At 43.2% G+C, this 27,416-nt stretch overlaps 1 protein-coding gene across 1 annotated transcript in view; it reads right to left on the reverse strand.

Moving 5' to 3' along the window:
* The window catches only part of adamts6 (ADAM metallopeptidase with thrombospondin type 1 motif, 6), a 53,685-nt gene that overhangs the window by 7,855 nt on the left and 18,414 nt on the right, over positions 1-27,416 (reverse strand). The window contains exons 10-20 of the mRNA XM_066651168.1: positions 26,268-26,409; positions 22,495-22,602; positions 18,647-18,792; positions 15,235-15,298; positions 11,808-11,910; positions 10,376-10,509; positions 9,208-9,331; positions 7,383-7,463; positions 5,602-5,765; positions 4,702-4,840; positions 1,692-1,821 (exon numbers count right to left, since the gene is read on the reverse strand). Of these exons, the coding sequence (XP_066507265.1) occupies positions 1,692-1,821; positions 4,702-4,840; positions 5,602-5,765; positions 7,383-7,463; positions 9,208-9,331; positions 10,376-10,509; positions 11,808-11,910; positions 15,235-15,298; positions 18,647-18,792; positions 22,495-22,602; positions 26,268-26,409 (1,335 nt within the window). The remainder of the gene's footprint in view (positions 1-1,691; positions 1,822-4,701; positions 4,841-5,601; positions 5,766-7,382; positions 7,464-9,207; positions 9,332-10,375; positions 10,510-11,807; positions 11,911-15,234; positions 15,299-18,646; positions 18,793-22,494; positions 22,603-26,267; positions 26,410-27,416) is intronic.

Below are 27,416 nucleotides of genomic sequence, written 5' to 3' on the forward strand. Positions count from 1 at the left end.
CCCTAAATAGTGCACTTTAAGGATTCAAAAAACAAATACCTCTGCACTGTGTCCTACATATAATTGAATAATTCATTCGTTCATTATCTGTAACCCTTATCCAATTCAGGGTCGCGGTGGGTCCAGAGCCTACCTGGAATCATTGGGCGCAAGGCAGGGAATACACCCTGAAGGGGGCGCCTGTCCTTCACAGGGCAACACAGACACACACTCACACCTATGGACAATTTCGAGTCACCAATCCACCTACCAACATGTGTTTTTTTGGTCCATGGGAGGAAACCGGAGCACCCGGAGGAAACCCACACAGACACGGGGAGAACACACCAACTCCTCACAGACAGTCACCCGGAGCGGGAATCGAACCCACAACCTCCAGGCCCCAGGAGCTGTGTGACTGCGACACCTACCTGCTGCGCCACCGTGCCACATATAATTGAATAAGATATTTGAAATTCAGCCCTAGTGGTTTGACGGTGTAATTGCAGGTCCACGTAGACGCCAACGCACAAGTATAAACTTTCACAATACCCATATGACACTTGTGCAGGGTTTTTTTACTCTTTTTTAATGTGTTTTATTCATTTAATCCAAAAGATATGGCAACTTTTCATAATGTAGTGGAGTAAAAGTGAAATGTCGCCCAAAATGGAAAAAGTACTTAAGTACAGTAACGAATTACATTTAATTCATTACTGTCCACCACTGACAAAAACATTACATTTTCATGAATTCTATTGTTTTTTATAAGGCAAGTATCACCAGCAAGATCTTCAACTTTAAGGTAATTGTTGTGTTATGGGTTTATTCACCGAAATCAACTCTTTTCATAGTGTTGGACTAATACATTAACAGACTGCATCTGGAAAAAAAGAGATTGAAATGGCACCAAAGTGCAACAAATGAATCACAAATAACTAGCTCTCCATTAGCTTTAAGGATATGGGAAAGCCCTGCGGAGGGTGATCAAGTGTGTTTCTACAGCATCGAGTAAGCTGGAACAAAGCTTTAGATGGTGTTATAGTCAATGCCCATCGTCTAGTTCGGGTTGATTTATAATTCCACTGGCACTGGGCTGGAGCTCAGATGCCAAAAACATTTCAACCAGGCTTTTTTTTTCTGATCTAAACTACACACACCTGAATGAAGATTGTTTAACTACTTGCCCCATTGAAAACTAGAGGCTAAATGCTTTTGGCTTCTGCCACACATGTATTTTCCACACATGTATAGAAACTGTCCTTTGAGGGTTCATAAACCTGACTGGCCAATACAATTAAACGCAGGTGGTCACCGTTTCTCTCTCATTCTTTGTTTTTGGCCTGAAGACACCTTTAGCATAGTTCACACATGAAGAAATAAATCTTTCTGCTTGCTCTTAAACATTTCAACAAAGTGTGAACAGTCCTGAACTCTACCATGAAGATAAAGCAAATATCACACATTGTAGTTAAATGCTTTTTTAAAAATAAATAGATTCTGGTTTTATATCAAGAAAATGTTGGCCAGATTCATTAAACGCTGTATATTTTGCTGGAAACTGAGGGAGATTATTTTAACTAGTCCCAAATGCTCCCAGAACAAGAGGTATTCAACATGTTGCTTTTGAATCTGTATGTACAAAATGCTACAGAGAAACTCTCCTGAAGTTATAGGCTTCTCTCTTGTCAGATTAGTGCTATAGCACTTACTCGGGTGTGCAGGGTTCTGTGTTGCATTGCCTTTGATTTTCTGGGGGCTTGCTGTCCGGGTCGCAGTAGCTGTTCTGGACCACCGAATTGTCGTCCAGCCTCTTGCAAACCACCTCCTGTTTCTGAGAGCCTGCAAACAGACAGTTAAACATCACTTCGTTTCCCGGCCTCTGTATCTTGTGCTTGGCGGCCCCTTTCTGACACTTCAGCAGCTGGCGTGTGAAATGGCGTGTGGTCAGCGCGGGGGTGAGCACGGTAAAACAAGACCTCCCTCCGGCTCCTCCAGAGGGCCACTTGCTGACAGAGCGCTTTGTGCCAGGGGAAGGATGGGTGCTGTATAATGTTCCCCTCAGTGGTATTTCTAGGTGTGTAAATGCCTTGGTTATAAGTGAGTGTCTTGCTGAATGACTTTTACAGAGAAGCCCTTCTTTTCTTTGGCTCTTGATTGCGTAAAATGGGGGTTAGAACAGTGAGGGTATGAGCCAGTGCCGCAGTGTGTGTACTCAGCACCAGCAGCCGTCAGAGCAGCAGCCGCATGGGGCCCCTGGAAGAACTGGAGAAGCAGAGTTAAGCCTAGCCTATGCCAAGCCTGGCCTGCCTGCAAGGCCACCTTGTGAGGCTGACCTATACCTCCAGTGGAGCCGATACATTCCGACTGTATTTCTATACGTTCTATGTAGTAATAATTGCTTCTTTTTTAAGAGTTCAAAGAGCCATCCAGTAAGCTGGGTAAAATAACATGCAGAATCCTGTAAGGTGTAATCCATTGTGTAACCTCTTGACTAAGACAAAGGCACTGAGTGTCTGCCAAATGTCAAATATCAGCTTTGTGATATACAAGTCTACTATATAAGGCAGAGTTTGGCTATGACCATTTTACTTTGTGTGTGGCAGGTTCAGCCAGTCAGAGACTGAAACTGTTTTGATTCCAGGCCTCAAAAGAGAACCCTTGATAGTTGAGACTGCCCACTGTGTGCCCCAGACCGAAACCCATAATGCAATAAAAAGATTCTTTCTGACATCAATTTGTGGTTTAAAGCTATTATGAATATTGTCCTAAATAAGCCTTTAAATAAACCCTTTGTCAGACTCGCACCGATGAAATCTGATGGTGGTGTGAAAATAGGCAAACCAAAGCCAAGCATCTGGAGCAGTGAAAATCCGATGTAATTCCTAAATAGAATATTCCAAAACTTTATGGCTTTTAACATTAAAAAAGGCAGCAGGACTTAAATCCTCTCTGTGCGTTTTGCCAGGAGGAGTTCAATGCACCCAATAAAGAACATTAACAACAAAACATTTCACAAATGACATAAGTGTTGCTCTGGGGTATTTTCAGATTAGCTGAAATATGCACACATGAACTGGGTGGCAAATGAGGTCTGGTTTGTGGCATGCTTCACGCGGCTCATGACGGTGAAACCCACCACTGCAGACCAGTCTGCGATGTTTGCATTTTTGCTTGAATATCGCAAGAATTGCAAATGTTTTCAGTAGCCACAGGCTGAGAAAAAAGCATTGAGGAAAACTATTTGTTGTTGTAAGGAAGCCATTTGACTTTGGCCAGGAGGAGCGGTCTGGTCATATTTGAGGTGAGGGCTCACATTAATGTGTGGTTCTGGCTTTCAGATCTGGAAATCGGAGGCAGGCCTGTGCTTGCAGCGCAATTTCTATAATAACAGCACAAGCAAAAGAGTCAGAGGAGAACATCATACAACTTATCAGCGTACATCTAATGACACTTTAGGTGCTTTGAAAAATGAATGCCTGTGATGGGCGGGTGAAGAAAAGTCTCATTCATTCATTCATTCATTGGCTGTAACTGCTTATCCAGTTCAAGGTCGCAGTGGGTCCGGAACCCACCCAGAATTACTGGGCGCAAGTTGGGGACACACCCTGGAGGGGGTACCAGTCCTTCACATGGCGACACACACATTCACACCTACGCACACTTTCTGAGTTGCCAATCGACCAACTGTGGTTTTGGACTGTGGGAGGAAACCAGAGCACCCGGAGGAAACCCACGCGGACACAGGGAGAACACACCACACTCCTCACAGACAGTTACCCGGAGGAAACCCACGCGGACACAGGGAGAACACACCACACTCCTCACAGACAGTCACCCGGAGGAAACCCACGCGGACACAGGGAGAACACACCACACTCCTCACAGACAGTCACCCGGAGGAAACCCACGCAGACACAGGGAGAACACACCACACTCCTCACAGGCAGTCACCTGGAGGAAACCCACGCAGACACAGGGAGAACACACCAAACTCCTCACAGTCACCCGGAGGAAACCCACACAGAAACAGGGAAAACACCCCAAACTCCTCACAGACAGTCACCCGGAGGAAACCCACGCGGACACAGGGACACACCAAACTCCTCACAGTCACCCAGAGGAAACCCACACAGAAACAGGGAGAACACACCAAACTCCTCACAGGCAGTCACCTGGAGGAAACCCACGTGGACACTGGGAGAACACACCAAACTCCTCACAGACAGTCACCCGAAGCGGGACTGCGACGCTATCTGCTGTGCCACCATGCCGACTGAAAAAAAGTGGATACACTTAGTTTCATTCAGTCCAGTTTTATTTATAGGGTACGTTTTACAACTGGTGCTGCCCCAAAGCAGTTTTAGGGAACTCACAGTCCCAGCCCCAAGTGAGCGTTGCTGAGGAGACAGAACTCATTCAGAGCATAAGGGAGAAACCTTCAGAGGAACCAAGACCTCTTTTTTTATATATATAAATATTGTTACATTTAATATCTGTAATGTGTGTAGTTTTTACAAGAGTAATAGCAATAATGACAAAATGATCTTCTATCATTGATTTGTTGTGTAGCTTGGGGAAATAACACAGACGCTATATCCAACATGAATCAAATCCCTTACTGATTCTGGGATCCCCATTCCCAGTCTTGGCAACCCTGATCGCATAACACTGAAGTACAGTCAGTAGTATTTTTAGTGCGCATGCTTGTGAACGACGTACCTCCTGCGCAGGTGGCGGAGCACTCTGACCAGGGCTGGTGGTGCCAGGAGAAGCCCACCTCATTATCTCCACTGCCAGTGCGCTGTATTGGTACGTTGAACTTGTAGCGAATACCCTGGTTCTGCTCCTGCAGTAGCACCTGGAGACAGGCAGAGGAGAAGATCAATAAAAAAACGCACTTCTGCACTGTGGAGGTTGCACTTGACATAAATAGCATTTTTCCTGAAAGTCAGCTTGTGTATTTTTTATTGTAGACAATACTCATGACTAAGACATAAGTATTTTTATTTTGATGTTTGTTTTATGTGCATGTGTGTGTGTGTGTGTATGTGTGAGTTATTCAGGGAAGAGCCATGCTAATGAATGTAAACCACAGAGGCTTGTGGTCCACTGACCACTTGTGTGTTTTGTAGTTGTGCTGGTATTTCCAGCACCTCCGTCCAGGCAAAAAATCCCAAGGAGTACGACGTTTCAGCATGAAAACCATATACACACTTTGAAATGTGCTCATGGGTGCTCCCACTTGGCCAGACAGAGGTTTTCTGTGCACACATATATAGCTGTTAACTTAAAACCACGAGCCAGAGTTCAAGTGAGGTTTGTGCACAGATGTGGACTTTATTTAGAGTGAGCCAGACAATTTCAAACAGAGCGCATTCAAAACACCCCGCTCCTCCCTTGGCACTTGTCTATGTGTGTGTGCATGTTTGTTTCTGTATGTGCATAGTTAGCAAATATTGTCTGGTAAATGTGCGCTTGAGTTGTGATTGAATACTGCCTTCTTGTTCAGTTCTGAGAAAATAGGCTATTAATCTCTCCATATATATTAATCATATTAATGACAGGAAAACAAAATACTTTACAGTGTACAGGCAAATTCATTGCAAATTTTATATGTACCATAACAACCAGGTTTTCCGTGGTGGCTCCTAGTGCCTCTAGACACTCTGGTTCATCTGTAGGCCTCTTGTAGTGGAACGCCGTTCCTGCGATGTCAAACTTGCGAGGCCAGTCTATGGTCCATGCACCGTTGATGTAATAATCATCTCCCTCAGATTTCAACGCTGCAACAAAATTGAAAAATGCTAAGTTTAGTTTACAGGACTCAAGAGGCATGTACACACTCTCTTAAACTGATAGGTGTGATCATTACAAAAGCTGAAATATTATATAAGTGGTTGGGACCATTTTCATCTAGTTCTAGATGGGATACATGGTGTGTGAGCATGGGTGTGCTCTTAGTAATGTCAGATTTGGAAGAGAGAGAGACATTGTAAGCTAAGAGTATGACAAGATCAAGCCGCTGCCACGGTGAGTGCTGTGGCGTGATGTCATTTGTGTCATTCATCATCGTGATGTACGCCACTCTGCCAACAAGCTTTGCACCGTTCCGAGCAGCCTTTCATGACTCCATTCACCCTACGCCGCACAGACTCTAGACTATCTTCCTCGAAAGCGAGAAAGACAAAAAGAAGCATGAGGTAAAGAGGAAAAAAGTAATTCAGGTGAAAGACTGGAACAAAGCCTGTGAATACCATTCACACACATTACCGTCGTCAAAGCAAACGTCCTGTCTCCAGGAACAACACGCAATTCCAAATATTACCTTTTCTTCTGATTGAGATGGAGCCAAATTGTGGAGGAGTGATCTAGATGTCCTCTGTGTGGCATGCCTGGATTGGTGAGTCTAATTTAGGACTAGCTTTGGTGCCTAGTTTATATAGTTTTATGACGATAGCAGTAATGTAAACTGACATTTTACTGTAAAATACTGTAAAATGACAGGTTACATCTAATCAGCGCATGTGCAGTTTTAATAAGTGCTATGCAAAATTGTCAACTGTTAGCAAAATAATAACATTTAAACTGTGGAAACAGGATATGACACAATCGATGGTGAAACACCGTAACGTGGAGTTGTAGTGTACCCCTGATTTTATTCTGGTATGTTGGGAGGCTCGTTGACAGAGCCCACAGTTTTTGTTGGTACTGTTCAGACTGATTTTGAAGACGAAAGAATCCTGTAAGAATACTTCTGTGAGTGCGCTTCCTTACTTGGCTTGCTTATCTGCTGCCATACCGTTCCAAGATCCATTTACAGAGAAGATTTTTCTCGCTGTATGCATTAATACTAGACAGAACCAGCAGGCGTTAACAATAAGCGTGAAAGAGGCAGAACTTTCAACCTTTCAGCATGTGAAAAGACTTCCAGGATTATCCCTTATGAATCAACATCAGCTGTGTCTGTGGCAGTACATCAGAAGACAGCGCCTTGTCTTAGCATCAGAAGAGCCCAGTGCGTCAACATGATGGACGTCTGAACTCAACGGGCTGTCACGCACCCTGCTGTATTTATGTTTGTGTTGAAAACAACTTAACTGGAACCCACTTGTTTGTTTCATTTAGTGACGAGGCTGGGGACTGTGATGGGTTCTATTCAGGTCACGGTCCATCATACGGTTATGAATCAATTGAACTTTGCAGGTGGGATTGTGGCTGTCTGAGAGATTCGGGTTACAAAGGCAAAAGGGATGCCAAGAATGTCTGTGTGTACACAAAACCACTTCAGTGTCCTCTTCAGGGCTGACTCCAGCTCACGGAACACCACGGTGCTTTTCACGGACACGACAGTTTGGTGAACAGTGCTTAGAAACAAAACGTATGGAGTGTGAAGCACTTACCGATATAGTTCTTCGACATGGCCACTTCTTTTATCTCAATGTGGACCGAACCTTTGGGGATTTGGACTACCTCCATGTAACCTAGAAAAGGGGAAAAATGAATATTTGGTCTCACAAAGCTTCAAAAAATGACACTTTTTAAAATTTGATATATACCAAATAGAAACAAATGTCTGAGCAATTTGAGAAAACTTCTAGGCTGTTCTTTCCATACTCCAACTGCAAGTATAGTTTATGCATTCAGCTACAATGAGGTGTTGAGCTACTTCTGTTTATTCAGAATGGACTGAGAGATGAAACATATATAGTAATGAAATTAGTCATTCAGAGCGTGCTCACAGAAGGTCTGCAATAACTAACAAACAGCAAATCCATAACAAGAGAAGGATCTATGCCCAGAGAACTCAGATCTCCTCTCTCAAAGATCTCAGATGATTTACTAGCTATACCTTAAAAGGAGAAAATGGCCCTGCTCTATAGAGACAGCTCTTGGATGCTGACCTTCAACGCGCATGCGATACTGAATTTTTTTTTTAAAATTCCCTCAGTGGATGATGCAATTAATACTCATATATTGTGTTACCACTTCTATTTTGACAACTTGTTTCTTGACCCAAAAACATAAGCTTTATCATTGGGTGACAGCGCCCAAAAAAAAAAGAAGGAGAAAAAGAAAAAAAATCCCACAGCATTTCCATGAAAAATGTAGCATTTGGCAGCGGTGCTCTGCTGGCCCTGTGACAGCAGACTGATGCCAAAAAAACAGTGCGTTCCCCGCTCACTCGCGCTGCACTCGCTTCAGCAGGGACGTCTCTTGCGGAAAGCGATTAAAAACTTGTCGCGTTTGGCAGGCGTGTGGAAGACTTGGTCTGATGGGGTTCTGGGGAGCACTTTCTCTCTTTTTCTCTTGCTGTCTCTTTCTCTCCCTGGTTCTGCTTACTCTATTCATTCCACATCCTCGCTCGGCAGAGGCTTTCACGCATGGCCGGTTTCTGCACGCTGTATTTTACGCACTTAACGGCCTTATAGGGGCCGCCTCAAACGGGCTGCCGCGGCCACGGGCCTGAGCTGTAGAAGCCCATGCCAAAGCACCACACTGTTATAACTCACTGCTTGGAAATGGTTATGACATCACAGCATGTGTTTTGGGAGAGGAGTTAGTCTTGGCTAATCGGCGTCGTTTGGCTAGGGAACCCATTCTTTTGCTCTTGTGATGGGTTCTTGTTTGGGGTATAAATCTCTGACCTCACAACAGTTTGATTCGATTGCAGTTTTTAGAAAATGATTTCAGATTTTACCATGATTTCATGCAAATGAATTTAGACACAAGATCCAGAATTACTCTTAAAGGCCCCATTGGAAATAGAATGTATTGACTGACCATTCACTCCTCAGTCCATGCAGCCCATATATCAAAGCAAGGCTGAATATGTATTATATCATACATATCAACAGCCTCCAAGTTTGGCATCGCTCATCTCGTAAATATATATTTTACATTTATTTGTTTATTTGGTGTCCACCAAACGCATACAGTGCCACTAGCACTTTGAGGGTGGAAGAAACCTTCTCTTCAAACTGTGGCTAATGCAATTTCACATCAGCTGACAGACCCCATGCTAGCTCCATGCACAGAGAGATGGGGGCCATCCTAAACACCCAGAGAGTGAGGCCAATTGTGCCCTCTCAGATTCCAGGCTTCAGATGGCCGAGGCTTTCATTCAAACTAACTGTCACACTATCATTCTCTTGATGACAGAGCTCGCAAGGCATCACTCAGGAGGCCCCTGTGCAGACTGCGGGGTTGGGATTGATGAGCACTGACCTCCTCTGGGCAGCGAGTCATTGAACAGTCCTTCAGTAGCTTCACACGTGCTGCCATCTCCTCCACACACACGGCATCTGTCCTCCTTGGCATCCGAGCCCAGGATGTTGTCACAGCCCACATGCTGGAATGAAAAACCAACAGAGTGGTTTTAGTGCCAGACAAATACAAATATAGTGCTGTCAGGGCTGTGGCATGCTGGGTAAAATATCAGTGAACATAACAGTGTCTAACATATCTCTAATATTGACACTAGGAACACTGTTCTCCTGAGATTTATTCATTTTGTGTCAGCAACAGCTTATAAAAACATTAATATTCCTCTCCTTTTGCTGTTCCCAAGCCCTACCTTGTGTTCCATGCATACAACATGATTTCATGCCCTGTTCAGAATGACACTGTGTGCGTGCTTCACTATTCTTCCTGTCCACAATTCTTAACATTTTCCAAATATGCACAAAGCTCCATACAACTGCCAATTCATTTATTAAACAAATAATATTGTAACTGAATTGTGTCTACTAGAAAATCTGGCATATCTGGCTCGCAAAACGTCCAAAAATACAATTAGATCCAGAAGTGTTCTGCTCTGATAAGGACCTTGCAGCATTTTGTTCCACCGAAATCAAATTTATTTGAAACTTTCATTGTTCTGTATTCACGGCTGCTTTAGTTCTGTGGCCTGTCAGTCAGAGCGTGTTATTATCTGGTAAACAGAGATAATACACTCACCAGCACTGAGCCTATACCCACAAAAAGGGGTCTGAAGTTGGAGGTTTGGAGACCACATGGAGTGTATGGGGGTGAAAGTCATGCTGTAGTTCAACTAGTTGTTTCCAATTGTTTCCACAAAGAGCTGGTACGTGTCCAGGCTATTGTTCCGATCACTTCAGGCAGCGTGCATACCAGCAGATCCAGCAACACACATCACCGGATTTCATTTTAGCCGTTTGAATTGGTTGTTACAAACATGTTGGCCTCACACGGATCATTTGTGGGTTTGTATTAAAGTATAGATCTACCAAGCTATTTCAGAACTACAGAAGTCAACGTCAGACACCACACATACCTTGGCTGATTGTGCACATACAGTATAAGTGGACAATTAGCTTTTAGCTGAACTGTCCTTTAATCAGACACATCTGTGCAGAGTGCCAGAGCTTCTCACCTTACATTCTCCGTTGATGCAGATGTCCAGAGAGTCGGCCTGGCAGCGAGTGCCGTCGATGACAGCAGGTGACCGTTCTGTATAAAAGTTGTATCCCTCAGCCAGGCAGTTCAGAGCACAGGGCTTCACGCCACCTGCAACACAAGCCTCTGATGTCACCCTCCTTGAAAGGGGCCTCTTTTGTAATTTTTCATCTCAGTGAGTCCCAGGCTGCTCAGTTCAGCCCAAAAAGCATTTCATATCCCACTGTGATGTATTTTATGCGATAAACTGATATTCTACTTGGGAACAAATCAATCACCAGCTTTGCTTGTGTATGGGTCAGTAACGCACAAACAGTTCTCCTTTGTGACTGTCATGAGCGGGGATGCTAAAGAGAGACTGGGATTTTCCTCTCTGACTTTGTTGATGTTAAGAGTCAGGTCAGAGTCTCACACACCGCGAGAGAGGCATTACTCACAGCAAGACTCGAACATTCAGCCTGACATCATAATTACACCGACACGAGGAGAGATTAACAAAGCTGCCAACAAACAGACAGGGGTTATCTCTCTTTCTCGCTCTTTTTACGAGGACCTTCGCGATCCAAATGGTTTCTCAGAGCCAAACAATTGGTAATTGCCATGGTTATTACAGGGCAGGACGATAAGGAGATGATTGAGGCCGCTTTGAACTTCTTTTCATAACCAACCAGACTCAATTTTTGGTTTTAGAGAGGTTTTTTTGTTTATTGGCAACTTGCCTTCTCAATGCAAATAAGAAATGTTCATTTCCTTTTTTAAAGAAGACGAGATCTTGTCTTTTGCACTGATTAATAATTTTGTGTGCATTTATATTTGTAATTTATGTTTTTTAATTTTGTAAATTTTACGTTTAAAATGTAAAAGATTGTAACTGAAATTCATTACATAACTATATCACTAATTATATAATTATAATAAAATATCACAGAATAACTAGATATCTCAAGGTCAAACTGTAGTTCAGGAGAGGACTTAACAACTAATTCTTAGCATGGCTAAGACTAAGACATGTTAGCACAATTCTCTGATATGCTGCAAATTATGAAGGCAACAATGCACACACACACACACACACACACACACACACACACACAAACAGAGAGCCTTCAAAGACATGGTGCTCTGGAATCCCAGGAATTTTCAGATCATCAAAGAGACCTCCACATTGTTGGTGTTAGCAGGGTACACAAAGCAGTCTGATATGTATACTGTCACTGGAGCGCTGACTTTTGGAAGGCTTCATGGGAGAGTGTGGACCCATAGTGACCCACCACACTGCACATTTGCTGTGTTAGTATGTGTCCACAAGCAATGCTGGTAGCAGATGTAAAGAGAGATGAATTTCCCAGCCTTGTCACCCACATCTCTGTCCTGCTTACATTGATTGTTGTCTCATGCTTATAACATACCTCCTGTGTATGGTTTCCAGTTGTAGTACTTCCCACGGAAAGGCATGCTGTCAAAGTCGGCGCACTGTTTCTCCCGAAAGTCCCGTGACCCCACTGGGCAAGACTGTGGAGAGAGACAAGTGACATTTCTTCAGTCCATTTCTTCAAAAAACCTAATTATTTGTGAGGATTTTCCAAAACTTGTTTCAGCTGCTAGTCCTTATGCAGGTGTGACTGAGAACACACAGGTTGTACTAATATTCTGACAGGAAATCAAGCTAATTTCAAGCAAAACAAGGAAACTAACAAATTAGAACAGAAAGTAAGTGCATTGGGAATACCAAATCTTCTGTAAATCCAAACAGCTTTATGTTAAACAGGCCATTCTCAATTTTCAATCACAAGTTTTTGTGCAAATTGGATAACGTCTACCCACTTGTTATGTATAAAACACACAAGCACATGACCCCATTCAAGCAGTGTTTTAGGACATGGTGATATTGTAAATGTGGCTGATGGTGTATTTCATTCAATGTACTATAGTGTAGTCCATCCATCCATCCATCATCTGTAACCGCTTATCCAATTCAGGGTCACGGTGGGTCCAGAGCCTACCTGGGATCTTTGGGCACAAGGCGGGAACACACCCTGGAGGGGGCGCCAGTCCTTCTCAGGGCAACACACACTCACACATTCACTCACACCTACAGTCAGTTTTGAGTCGTCAATCAACCTACCAACGTGTGTTTTTGGACTGTGGGAGGAAACCGGAGCAAACCCACACGGACACTGGAAGAACACACCAACTCCTCACAGACAGTCACCCGGAGGAAACCCACTCAGACAAAGGGAGAACACACCAACTCCTCACAGACAGTCACCTGGAGGAAACCCACGCAGACACAGGGAGAACTCACCAACTCCTCACAGACAGTCACCCGGAGCGGGAATCGAACCCACAACCTCCACCGTGCCGCCCCTATAGTGTAGTGTACTAGCGAAGTTAGTGCAGATATGTGACTACCTTTTACAAATCAGGTACATTTTCTAACGTTTCAAAAATGTGTTGAAGGAGGTCTTGTCCTATATCAAGCCTTGAACACATGTTGGTACAGTATTTAACATCAGTACAGTGTTTCAGTTCTGAGGATCACATATACTGTGAGACTGTGCTAAAGCTAAATATGCTATAGGATAAATTTGAGCAGAACATGTTATTGTTTCACGAATTCTAAGTTATCTGCTAACGTTGGGGACTGTGTTTATTAACACCACTATCTGCTTGTAACATGCTTGCAGTCGGTTCCTGTGTATCTTGCTGCCTATTTAAAAACTATGCCTCACGATCTTGCAGATCTTGTAGGCTGTCCTCGGTACAGTTAACAAACTTATGTCTGGCCCACACAACAGAGATCTCATAATACGAAAGGATAATGACAACGAGAGACGACCGACATATAATACATTTTTAAAATAGGCCAGACATTAGTAAATTATTTAAAAAACATGTAAAAAAATATGATCAATAAATTATCGAAAAGAATGACTTTTAGATGGATTGTGAGTACACCTTTCTGTTGTTTATTTGTTGCACTTGGACATACATCTAGCCCTCCGTTTCCTTGGGTCTGTCAAATTTGTCTCTCTTTTCGATTTGTTCAAAAGTTAAGAAGGCTCCGTTCTCTTGCCTTCATCCACACTTCATGAACACAATAAATACACGCACAGCCCTTCAGCCTTTGATACTTCAGCCCCAATTAATCGCCTTTAACTTCACACCCGCTCCTTTACACGCTGCTTCCACAATCACCCCATGGTCATGATGTCAGCGGTCAGATCAGAGAAAGTGGCTGCACTCAGCAGTGGGAGAGGGAAGAGAGGGCGAGAGCCAGGAAGGAGGGGGCAGGAGAGATTAGCTCATTGTTGTGAGAAGCAGACTTTTGCTCAGGGCCGAACAATAGCCACAGGGGGCCACATCCTCCATGACTTAAGTCATAATAAATTCAGATGCTGGACAGAAACACCCCAAAAAAACAGCTGAGTCCAGCCTGAGGAGGAGCAGTTTCAGGCCCTCATATATTTCCCTTGAGACTTTCATTTGGATTCCAGAGGGTCACAGGGATAATCATCTCAAAGCCTTGTGTTCAGAGCATTGTTTTTAAGTCTGCCCTTCTCCAAGCCGGGGCCGTCTACGACCAGACGACACAAGCAGAACCTAGGCCATCCGTGATCCGTTTGCTTTGGATGCGTCACCTTCAGAGGGATGAAATAGTGGTTTGGCGTATAGTGTTTGTTGTCCAAAATAAACATCTACTACTTGCCCTGAGCTGTTATTTTTAAGATTTGTGGTAGAATAGCCTCGAGGCACCCTCTACCTCAATTTTCACCTTAAGAAAAACAGGCCACCTTGAAATAGATGGGGAGGGGAAATACACGTTTCCAGCTTCACAAAAATATTTGTTCACTCTAATTCATTTTTTAACCTGTGGAAAATACCCCAGTCTTTATGGATCACGTAGTTAAAGCTGAGTGATGCTAAATGTAACACAAAAGGATTTTCTAAAGCATGGTCTGTGCTTTACGACTTAAATAACAGACACTAACAAAATCAATCAATGTACATTTCAAACCCCATGACAATACACACTTTACTTGATTAAGGGCCCTGAGGCATTAGATCTTCTCCTTTCATAAATTCAAAAAGCACTCACATCCTTCCTATTTCTCTGTATCCAAACTCTGCAAGTCTGACAGCTCTCAAAGTGATACAGAAAAGCCCATCTGGCAATGGATAACTTTAATAACTGGCGTAGAATTAGGCCACAGATAGAGAGAGCAACCATGTGCGTATAAATACAGCTCATAAAACAAACCCCTTTTTCAGACTGCTCTGTTCTATCAGCAAGCTTGCATTAAAACCCCAGCTGTAACAATGCATGTGTTCCTCCTACACTGGGTACATCTTGCTCTGTTTATACAGTCTCTGGGCCATAACCCTTTACCAAAAAACTCACCTAAACTGCAGAGAAAACTGATCTCAGAGCAGCACAGTGAAATACACTAAGTATGCAATACACTGGCTCCAAATGTTTACAAATAAACGTAGACGTAAACATGCATTTATTGGTCATTATACAAAGAACAATGAAATGTGTCTTTTGCATTTAACCCATTTGTGGCAGTGAGAACGCACACACACACACACACTAGTGCACTGGGAGAGCAGATGGCAGCCATGGACTGAGGGAGGTTACCCGTGGGGATGAAACCAGCAGACTTCCAGTCCCAAGCCTGCTTCTCTTATGATTTGGCCATGGCTGACCCAAATGCAGCCATTTATTTAACTGTGTGATTAACCAAGATAGACAGATATATAGAAAGACAGATAAACAGATAGACAAACAGCTGTGCTTGTGTATGAACAGGCAGAGAGAGAAATGGAACTCACATCAGTGTTGCAGGATCTATAGCGTTTCCTCTCCCCGAGACAGTATTTTCCTCCACCAGATGGCCTGGAAAAAATCAAAATAAAACAGACCAATGAGGAAATCTCCTCACTAAGACAGCATGCACAAGGACATGGAATAGAAGTTTAGAAACACAATCAGCACCAGGGACCATCTGCAAAGCATTTGTTTGGGCTTACAGGGACAAACACACTAGTGACATCAGACCGACATTACATACACACACACAAACTTACTCTAATACACCCGCAGGAAACACTCACAAGGACGGACAGATCACTGGCAGCATTAACGGGATGGGGGTGGTGGAGTAAGTAATCATTCCACTCTGCCAGCCCCCTCCAGCTGGGCCGAGATAACATCTGAGTGGAGATGGATGAGTGTGGGGATGCTCCTCAAGAGAGGGAGCACAAGAGTGGCACAAATAAAAACCTTCCGCATGCTGCACTCATGGGGGATGGAGTAGGGTCAGGTTTGGGTGCTAGAGACTTTATTACGCCAAACGGCAGGTTATCAGATCACACCTCAAGCCATCTGTTATCTCTTCCCCTTTTACGCAACCTCAGCATCAACAAACAGCTCCATAACCTCTGACCTTAACCCCCATGCTGAAGGGTCACAGCATTACAGTTTAGAGTTTCCCCTACTGCAACTCACCTTAAAGTTTTTGCTAATTAATGAATAAAATCTAACTTTCTTTGTTAAAGCAGAGGAACTCAAATATGTTTCAGATGTTGTGGGGCATGCAAAACTGGTATGGACAGCCTGAGAGAGACAGTTTGGTAAAAAAAAAAACAACAACAACAACCCCACACATATTTTCACTTCCCCAAATGCAGTCACTAAACCAAGATTTGTCCACATCTTGCATTGGAGCGATAAGGCTAACTAATTAATTAACTAAATAATTGAGACATATTACATATATACAGCAGAGTATTGCTAAGTTTTCCTGCATAGAGTTTTGTGGTTTTTTAGTAGATATATATATTGAAAAATGTACAGATTGCCCACCCGTCTGAATAACGTTCTGTATGCATGACACTAACATCAACTTTTGAAAAATGCAATTAAAAACAAGTGTCTGTGATTCGTTTAATTTCACAGACAAAAGCACAAAGAAACGATTTCTAATGTTTTCACTGACCATCTTCCATTTTGTATAAATAAACAAATTTAGAATTCAATGCCTGCAACATACTCCAAAATATTTGTGAAGGAGGCATGTTTACCATGGTGTTACATCAGTTTTGGTTTAATTTCAAAAATTATTTTTCATTGTTTGGGGACTGGGGATATTAATACTCGCATTTTCAAGTGGAATATTTGCCACTTTCTGTTGTCTGAGTTTCTTCGTAATGATGCATCATGAGACCTGGATCTGGATGGCAGATGGGCCAGTCAAGCACACCCTTGTGTCTAAGAAGCCTTGCAGTTTTAGCATATACAGATTGAGGCCAGACATTGTCCTGCTGAAATAACCATGGACTTCCCTTGATGGCAGCATATGACTCTCCAAAATCCCAATATACGCCTACACGTTAATGAAACTCAGCACAAATGCAAATCAGCCCTTCTACGGGCGTTGATACTCCCAGTACCCTGACAGATGCATGCTATTGCTTTTCCCAAGCTCTGACCAAAGCACAGGTTTTCACTGTCTTTTAGACTCTCTAATGAGCGTTATTTTTTTGTGTGGGTTGCAGGTATTAAATTCAATATTTGTTTATATTTGAAAATTACAGTCAGTACAATTTTACAAACAATCCTGCTTGTATTCTTTTTATAGAAAAACATAATTTAGTATGTGTCAATGTAACAGAATCAGTACTGATTTCTGGTATATAGCATTTTTTGCCCAGCTTTATTTATATACTAGCATACCTTCAACAAAATACAAACACATTGGCTGCTATTAATATACTTAGGTTAAGCCAATTTTATTGTGTTTACTTTGAGCTGCATTTGTGTGTAGTTTTTGTGTGTTCGAGGGCAAGGTAACTAAAGTGCTTGTTCATGAGCAAACGTTTGAGGTAAACATTCATCTTTTCACATTTGTAAGACTCCCCTTCAGTACCATACATGAGCATTCAAGTAAATGTTCAGCTCTTCAAGCACGTTTCCAGTTACTTTTGCTTTGACAGGGAAGTCCATATGGTTCAGGTTGTTGTGACCTGCAGGACAGTGTGTACTGCTGTGTAGCAGGAAAACACTCACAGTTTAATCCAGAGACCAGCACTGCCTGGACCTTAAGGTGTCCTTTTTTTCCTCGCCATGTCTTCTTTTTTATCTTTCTTCCTTTTCTCTCTCTCACATTCTCCTTCCTCTTCCTCTCTCTTTCATTCTCTATCCCTCCCCCCAACTTCCTAAATCTCCCTCCCTGTTCTCTATCTTTCTTTCTCTTCACACCTTCTATCCCTATCCTTTTTGCCTATCCCTATCTTCCCCTTTCTCCCTCCCTTTCTCTCTGTGGCTCTTGCCCTCTTGCATTATGCTCTTTTTTTCTCTATTCCATTTACTCCATATCTTACTTTCCCTATCCCTCCCCCTTCTCCCTGTTGGTCTTCCTCTTTCTATTAATCCTTCTACTTTCTGCTCTGTTTTCCTGTCCCCCTCTCTCTTATGTCCATTGCTCTCTCTCTCTCTCTGGACTGAAGCCTAGCTCCTCTTTCTAAAGACTCACTGCTTAATAAATGCTTTCCAGGGCAGCCCTGCTCCAAGTCTTGCGTTTCCTCTCCCCACGCCTTTCAGGTACACGGCCTGATCACCTTACACAGGTGTTACAGATTAGGCGGGCCACACTCCCTGCCACAGGCTGTTGGGAGAGTGTGAGGACAGACATTTCCGCAAGCACGTGGATTGAAACCCAAAACTCTGTCTGCAGCCAGCCCAGCTCTAAGCTCCTGTGGCCACAACAGAAAAACGGGAAAGGCCTTGTTTCATAACCAAGAAACATTCAACACAACAGGAACTGCAATATAATCATTTTTTGTCCAGCAGAACACATCAGACTGTAAGCAAGAACAATAGACGAATGAATGCAGACTTCTCCCAGAGCCAGAAAACATTTTTTGCATGTTGGAAAATAATGTTTTGAAGTGAATCAGTTGCTTTCAGGGATTTTTATACTGTTTTAATGTTTATATTAAAGTGCCATACTTTTAAAGGTACTTAAATAAATAGGAACAGTATAAGGACAATAACAGAGACATTTTTCTCAAGTTTAAGCAGTAGGCATTGTGTTAGCGTCATGCAAACAACCACAGTTTGAAGGTGATCCTAAGCCTATCAAGCTGAAATGATGACGGGTAAGAGAAAGATCAGCATTGCAACAGTAGAGGTGAGGTGAACTTTAGGACAGAGGCCTGGTCAAGGCTTACTTTGCCTACTTACGCTGGGCTGTCACAGTGGCGCACGGACGAGGACACTCCACCACCACACGTCCGGCTGCACTCGCCCCAAATGGACCAGGGACCCCAACCTCCATCCACACTCTGCGGCCATGTCCCATATGTCACACACTCGCCCTGGTAGCACCACTTACACATAACCACAAATAGACACACTATTAGAACAAAATACATATCTTTTTCTGCATCTTTATGTCAAATATAAACATGTGTGTGTTAGAATCAACCAGAGATTTGTCCTGAAAATCAGACATGGGTGTCATTCCTCAGCGCTTGATAAAGAAGAACAATATATACATGGTTCTATTACAGCAGTGATGATATTTATGTTAAATATAAATAAAGTCCATCCATGTCTTTAACACTAATTTAATGGAGACATATTATACCACATTTCCACAAGTTTACACAGTTCCCTGTGTAACTCTACTCAGTGCTCTCCTGCTGTCTAAACAAGCTGGTTTCAATGCCTTTTTCTTTAAATAAGAATTAGCCACAGCTCAGTTCAGTGCCAGGGCAGAGGAGTGAGGAGCAGCAGCTCTGGTTTTTAACTGTTTTTGCTTTGTTATCTTTCTCCTCCATTCTTGTTTTCCCCATTTTTACTCAGTGCTCTTATTTCTCTTTGTTTTACTGTGTTTAACCTCGTTTTTTGCTGGAATTGGAAAGATTCAGATGAGGCAAAACTATTCAGTGTATAACTCTGTCTGTACCTTACATTACAAAAACGTGACTTGGTCGTTTAACTTCATCCCCACAATAATGTGCTCATGTGATAAGCCATTTTGCTATGTTTTAGTCAGATTTTTTGCTGCACTATGTAGCCACACTGCATTTACAGTGTGTCCCTAATCCAATACCACACCGTTAAACGAATACACCACCTTGGCACACGAATCCTGAGCTTTGTAACAGTTCTAGACCGAATGGAATCTTCTTTCTCCAAACAAACCTGTGTAATCCGGACTAAGTCTGCCGAACCACAAGGCCAGCAAGCGGAGACAGTGGAGACGTCTGTCCTCACTGCACAACTGTGTCAGTAGGTTAAGTTATATCCCTCTATCTACCTATCTCTCCCTCCGCCTCCCTCCCTTTCTCTCAGCACGGAAGGTAAAGAACTTGGCGAGAAGTAGGCGCCGTGTCCTCACATGCTAGCATCTGAAATCAGGGTAATGTCCTAAGACACCATATAAACAAGATTACCAGTGATAAGAGAGCGAGGGAGGAGGTGGAGGAAAGAAGGGAGCTGAGAGAGAGAGAAAGTGAGACAGTTAGATAAAAGACACACTGGGACAGCTACACTACTATATAAACAAGAAAGAACCCCTTGAGAATTCTTATCTGAAAAAGGTCTGATATAGCATCAGCAGGTCATATCTCACATTCTCTCTGGGTCTGGTGGCTTCTTACTGTCCCACCACAGAAATCTGTTGTTTATCTGGTCAGACTAAACAGGTAGAAATTTATTTTACTAATTTATTCCAACTTTCAGTGGGTAATATTTAAAAAAAAAGCTGGGGAAAAAGTGAAAATGAGACTTTTAGACTAGGGTTGTAAAAAAAAAAAAAAGTGTCTAGGTCTGGTATGCTAGGCTTTCTCTCTCTGCTTATGGCAGAGACAAGGCATCTGGAGCTTTTAGACAGTGAAAAGAACTCCAAACCAAATCAACTGCTCTATTTCTCTTCCATAGGTGGGTAAACTTGTTATTTTTGCTGTTTCAGATTACTTAAAGTGGAACTGATGCGGAATTCAGGAGACCACTAACCACATAAAAGTAAACAAAGACTGAAAATGTTATTTCTGTGGTAGTTCAACATCAACTATGTACAACAGCATAAACAAACCATTTCCCCATAATCACTGACGTGTCCTATAAGTGTGCTTTAGCATAAGAAAAACTGTATAATAATGGATTTTAATCGTGTGCCTAGTTCCTAGATAGCAGCCTCACTGTCCACTGTCTACACAGGCAGCTGTCTAAGCATTCCCACACACGTCCAGCCACATCTCATAAGAGGGATCATTGAGACACTCTAATTATACCGTGATGACATCCCAGCTCTGTCCCATCACTTCACATGGACAGTGTTCACACTCCTCTGCTCTGACAATGACCTCAGTGGGTAGAAACTCCTCAGACTTCAGTGGCATGTATTCTGCTTCACTTTTCATTGCTGATTAATCATATTTGTAGGAACAGAGAAATGAACAGAAGTTTGAACATGCCATTTATTCATTCATTGTCAATGGACGCAAGGCAGGAACACACACTGGAGGGGGCGCCAGTCCTTCACAGGGCAACACACACTCACACATTCACTCACACACTCACACCTATGGACATTTTTGAGTTGCCAATCCACTGTGTTTTTGGACCGTGGGAGGAAACACCAAACTCCTCACAGACAGTCACCCGGAGCGGGACTCTTTGGTCCCTGGAACTGTGTGACAGTGACACTACCTGCTGCACCACCGTGCCGCCCTACGAAAGACGTGATTAAGCCATTTGCCAAATTATGTCATAAGGTACCTTAGTAGGAGCACAATTAAGATATAAGAATTGGGATAGTCCAGTTGTGGAAAGTGTGCATATTATGAGGTAAACTTTTTGTGCTAGGTTTTGAGAGCTTCAAAATCCCTAATATATCTAATGAATCAGTCAATTACTCCTCCTTAATCCTTACTTTGAAATAAATCCACTTTGTTTACAAAAAGGAAGATTAAACAGGATGAACCGTTTGTTTTAAACTTTCACAGCTCACATAAATCACATGTGGTTCCTTCTCTCACTTCCCTCACATCATCCACACTGTTTCAGGCCAGTGCTATATTACATGCTGAGTGAGAAATGGCTGACATTCATATTCCTTCGATGCCAGGCTGGCCAGGGGCAGACATAAGTATGCCACTTGCTGGAAAAAAAACAGCAGCTCAAACTGGGGCCCGCTGGTTGTCCAGGACGACGCACACTGGCCTGGCAGTGAATGGCTCCAGTGAGCTAACGGTAACGAAGGACGACAGCCCGTGGTCCTCTCTCATTCTTCCTCTTTAGCCATTGTACAAGCGGCAACAATGGCGGCCGTAATCTTTGTTAAAACTGTCTCCCTAACCTGGCCCAGCAGCAGCATGAACTGGTGACCCAAACGCTGCATGCATGAGTGAGCACAGGGAATGGCTCTTCTTATTCCCAGATCTGGTACAATGAGCGGGGGTCTGAATAATCACAGCTGGCCCCGAGCACCACACCCCGTGCCTTTCTGTTCCCTAATCTGTCAGAGGCGCTCTTTCCCACTGCCTGGGATGCCTACCTGGCATTTCAAAACATTCCCACTAGCCCTACTCAGAGTAGCTGGGGTATGGGAGGAAACTCTAGTACACTTATATATGACACAAGAACAGACCAAACTAAACAAACCATTTAAACATTATGCTAATGCTATTAATAATGAGTTTGTCACATGACTCGTTTATCTTATGCCAGTCCAGCAATGCTCAAACCTATCTCTAATATATCTCTACCCACCTAGAGAAAGTGAGGTCCACTGTGCTCTCATGGACTCCAAAGCATCACCGGGAATGTAACCGACAATCTTACGATGACAGGGCCAGTGTTTATACCACTGCACTGATCAATTCTATTCTTTTATTTCCAGTTATATAAGGTCAACTTGAGCTCTTGGTCTTCTGCGCCTCTGGTCTTTAGTCCAAGCCACGTAGACCAGTCTTCTCTGCTGTTTCAAATCACTCTTTCAGAAACATCACATGTTCCACTTTCTGAAGTAACCTCTACAGTGTTTAAGCTGTGTAATGGACAGCTGATTACAGAAGACTTACCCCTTTTTCAATGCTGCCACTCTGGCATAGCGTACCCTCCGCGGCCGGGATGCTGTTGGTGACACAGCGGTTATTTTTGCTAAGGCACCAGAGCTCTCTACACACTTCCTAGGAAAGAAGGCAAAAGTAAGTTGGTCAGAAAATATCAACTTATGCTTATGAACAAAAACAACGGGTACAAATCGTGCCAAAATACATTTCTAGTATTACTTCAGTTCTAGCATCTGTACTTCTTCAAAAAATCCATGGTCTGTGGTCTAAACAGTGCAATTGTAGACTAAATTCCAGAGGTTGGACGACAAAGAACAAGACAATATCTTCTCCACAAATGAAAACATAGAGGAACCACTAGCCACACTGAACGAACAGTAGACATAACAAAAACTCTTTATCTCCTTAGCATTTGTAAACAATTCACCTCACTTTTAGCTTGCCTGCCCTCTAAGTCTTAAAGTCTACCACACAACCATGTGCCACATAGTCTGAGGGAATAAGCTCCAATCCAGTGGTGCTTCACGAACAAATAAAGATCTAAACATGGACATGCATTACAAAGCCAGCTCTGAACAACTTGGCATAATGAGTACTCTGCTTTTTTAAAGCTCCATCTTCAAAGGATTTACAGAACAACTGTGTAGGGAAGCAGAGTGGCCCTCATGAAAAAGACTTATGGGATGGAGCATCAGCCCTGACCTCTTCTCTGTAAACGTGAGTCAGCGGCACAAGCCGCCCAGCCTGCCCGGATGAAATAACGCAGTAAACTGCTTCACTCCACTTATGGCCTCTGCATCTCTCTGCCTGCTTTCAATAAAGCTTCCTGCTGGCTCACACTGCTCTCCTGGAGGAGGAGGTCACTGGCCTGAGCAAGACTGACCCAGCCAGGGCACTGGTGGATTTGGGAGAAGGGGGAAGTGCAGTGGTGATGCAACAAGGCTGTCTTTACTGTGTGCAAAGTTGCTATGGGTAGTAGAAGGTACTTGGCTTTTCGCTACTGCCTTTAAATGGAGATGTGATTAGCCGTTAGCTCTCGGGATTCACACACTTGCTCGGTCACGTTTAGAAGGCAGAAACCCTCCCGCGCGAAGGGAGTTGTCAGCACAACATGGAAAAATGAGGAAACTTACATGAGCCCACAAATCTGCCCATAATTCAGAGCTTTCCTGAACACCTCAAAGGCAATACCTAACAGTAAAGTCCCAATGAGCACTGCGTCATATGTCTGTCTTCCTAAACCAGCTCATTATACCAATGGATGAAAAACCACCATCTGTTACATTTAGTACAACCACGTGTAGATCATTCAAGACGGAGATGTGGTTCTGCTCTTTTTCAGGACTCGGATACGAATAAATCAAGCCGGACACACCCTCGCCAAATCTAAATGAGCACACAGTGTGATTGCACTCAACTCTCTTGCGTTGTCACTGCTCATTGCAGTGCCTTCACCAAGACAGGCGTCCGTGGCTACAGCAAAACCACAGCATCCGTCTCAACCGAACGCACCACTAGTCATTAGTGTACACCAGTGCGTGTGCTGTTAAGTATCTTTGCAGCTAGAGCATTCTTCCAAGGGTCAATTAGCTTGATTTTTGCAAAAATACATGCATTAGTCTTCCTGTAATTGCATTTCCAAACCAAATCCTGGTCCATGGTTGTGGTTACAATTCTCTGCAGGCCTGTGTTAAACAGATGGCTGGCTGAAAAAGATGAGATTGTCAGAATCCACTAACACTACATGCTGTAATAAAGCAGAGCCAGGGGAACGCTGCTCCTTTTTTAACACGGCTGTCTTTCATTCCGATCTATACCACAGTTATGAGCTTAAGAGAAAAACGACAGGGTTCTCTTTTTGGCACATTAGCATCCCTTGTCAGATATTTCTCTCAATGAAAACTAAATAACTCTGTAATCTCGTGTAATTTAATTCCCATTTAGGTGCAGAATGGGTGGGTAGTCACATAGCCATACTAGTCTGTGCACCCTTCCTTATTATTCATTAATTCCGTTGGCTTCATTCAGCCTCTCCTGTTTCTGTGGCTTTGTTTCTTCCCCCCATGTCAGTTTATTTGCTCAAGTTTGTTATTCTTTGAAGAAAATCATTATCATTTCAAGAAGGATGAGGATTAAGTTGGCAAAGTCAGAAACCCCAATTTGGCTCCCTCTGAAAGACATGAGATGATGTGTGCACAGAACATCAAACAGCCCTCGTCTAAGCCCATCCCAGGTGCTAATAAAGCAATTATCCTTTATTATCACAAAGTCTGTGCTGCTGTTTGATCTCCCTTGGGGGAATGTCAACAGGGCAATCTCTGCTCTAATCCCAGAGAGAAGAGAAAATAATCTGAGTCGTTGAATATGAGACCCTCACTCCCTGTTCTCACACAAAGAGCTTGTTCCAGCAGGAGCTTGGCGTCGCTAAGGAACCATCATCCAAGAGAGTACTTCAAGATGGAATGGTCGCTGCAAAAGGGGTGTAGGCTAGTTTACATTTTGTTAAACTAATAAGGACAATATCGCAGAAATCCTAGAATCATAATTGTACAACCTCTGACTTTTCAGTAAGAGATATTAATAAGACTAAATAATGTACTCCTTCGTTGTCTCAGTTTGACACACAATGGAGCTGCCAAGTGGATAAGCCCCAGCAGTGAACTGGGAACAGTCCTAATATGCTCGCTCATCATCATCTACCAAGTTGAACAAGCACCTATCAAGCTTAAGGTGGGACTTTTAGCATTTAGGGCAAACCACACCTATTAGACACACTCCGCTCCTTGTGAAATGATAAAAGATCCAGATGTTTGGGATCTGGTCTAATCCAAGCTCGGCCCATGAAGCAGCTGTTCTGGAGAGGACCTAAAACCTCGAACCTGTGCTGATATCACTTAACGAACGTGATGTTTTTTATCAGCCTTCATCCCTTTCATTCGATAAGCTTTTTTTTGTTTGGTATGAGCCAAACACAGAGTTGCTAGACTCCCAAACAGGTTTTTCCCTCATTGCTTTAGAAGGAGAGCATCAGAACCGAGTTCTTAACTGCAGACCGGCCTGCAGAACAGATCACACTCCTTTAGCCAGTCTCTTCTGGGTCAGTGGTAAAAATAATAGCTTGACCTCCGGCACTGCGTCTCCTCCGAGCTCTCTAACCATCAGCCTGGCCCTCTCTGTCCAAACCACGTCCTGAATCATCCTTTGTCATAAAAATCCTTCTTAAAACATCATACATATACTGGACCTACACATTCATCAGATGCTAAAGCTACAGACAGAACAGAATGAGAAAGTTTAAAATGATTTAGTCCCTCGTGGTACTCGTATATGATTTCCTCATGTGTGATAATAAAAAGGGGCATTGTGCTGAAACCCCATGGATAGATTCTGATTCAGGTTTGATCCGGCGACCAAATGTTTTACTATGAAATACCATACATTTCTGTGGTTAGACAGAAGTGTGTGTCTGGCTACATATGGCAGTGCTGACTACTGTTTCAAGGCACTTTATTCTAAATAAGATTCACTTAGAAAATGTCATTTGAATATAGACTGTAGTTATTCCTCAAACACTGTACTGGAAGATCACAACACTGCATAGTTCTAGCACACCTGACACACACCTTTTCCCACTGAGTTCAATCAGGTCTGTTGTGGTCCTACAGGACTGCACTTGACCACTGTCGTGCATATGACTTCTATACATTGAAAGCTTAGTTTAAACTGCATTTGAGGAACAGTTACACCAGAGCATGCGTGAGTGTGCATTGCATCCTTCTTACCCCATATTTGCATTGTTTGGAGGAGGCGCCATACTGGAAACGACACTGCTCGTCCGCATCGTACACCTGCCCCGGAGCCACTGTGGGGTATAGGAAGTCTCGTTTCAGAGGCTCATTGTCCAGACACGTTCCTCGACCTGAGCTGTCAAAAAAAACAAACCTACAATAGGATTGGCTCTTCTACAGTCCAGAGGCAAAGGATCGATCTGTCTGATCTCTGTCTGTCTATGGATCTACCTCTGTGATAAGTGAATGTAGCACACAGAGGATCAGCAGGCATGCTTAATATCCAACTACAGCATTCATAAAGAGAGATGGGACAGGAAAAAAGAATGACAGACGGTGTCCTTATAACAGAGAACTGGACATATATGGTGCTCTTGTGGCCTATGGAATCCTTTGAAGCACCATTTAAAGTGATGAAAAGGGAGTGAAAGAGAGGAGGTAGAGAGAGAAAATATGCAGACGACACCAGGGGTCACATGGCCAGAGTGAGATCCATGTTTAGTCTGTTTCAGTCACATAGGAAAACGAACACTCCCAAGAAACACTCCAAAGGCCACTGCTGTGTCTGCTGCTGCAACACAGAGACACAGCAGAAAAATAAAGTTTTGAAGACGAGAAGGCCAGGAGGCAGACAGGGCATGTTTTGTTGGGCTCAGTTTGTTCTGGGTTTGGATCTCAAGCTAGTTCTGTTCTCCGTATCGTTTTCCTGCAATGGCGAGTTGGAGACATGCAACTACACGGTTTGTCCATAGCAATAAAGCAGCCAATTATTATAAAGTGTCTCAGAGTAAGAACACTGACCTACATCACATCTCATCCATCACAATTCTGTTTAATGTTGAGTAAAACGCCCTGGCTGATCTAAGGTCAGCCTTTCTGCTGAACATTCCTACAGTGTCAGGACCATGCTCATCTTTCTCTGGACCTGTGAAGCCGTTCTCTGCTACCAAAGAACAAGATTTAACCTATGCTGTAAGGCGTACATTGACAATGTGAGGAAAATCCCATGGGTGATTGAAGCTAGGAAACCAAGAAGCTGAATGTGACAGCAAAAAATAACACCACAGCCCCAGGGATCTGGTTTCTGTTCAGCGTGCTAGAGGAAGCATTAGCTGAAACAGGGATCTGCAGCTTCCCACCAGA

The sequence above is a fragment of the Hoplias malabaricus genome, chromosome 18 (assembly GCF_029633855.1).
Source record: "Hoplias malabaricus isolate fHopMal1 chromosome 18, fHopMal1.hap1, whole genome shotgun sequence".
Taxonomy (NCBI): Eukaryota; Metazoa; Chordata; class Actinopteri; order Characiformes; family Erythrinidae; genus Hoplias; species Hoplias malabaricus.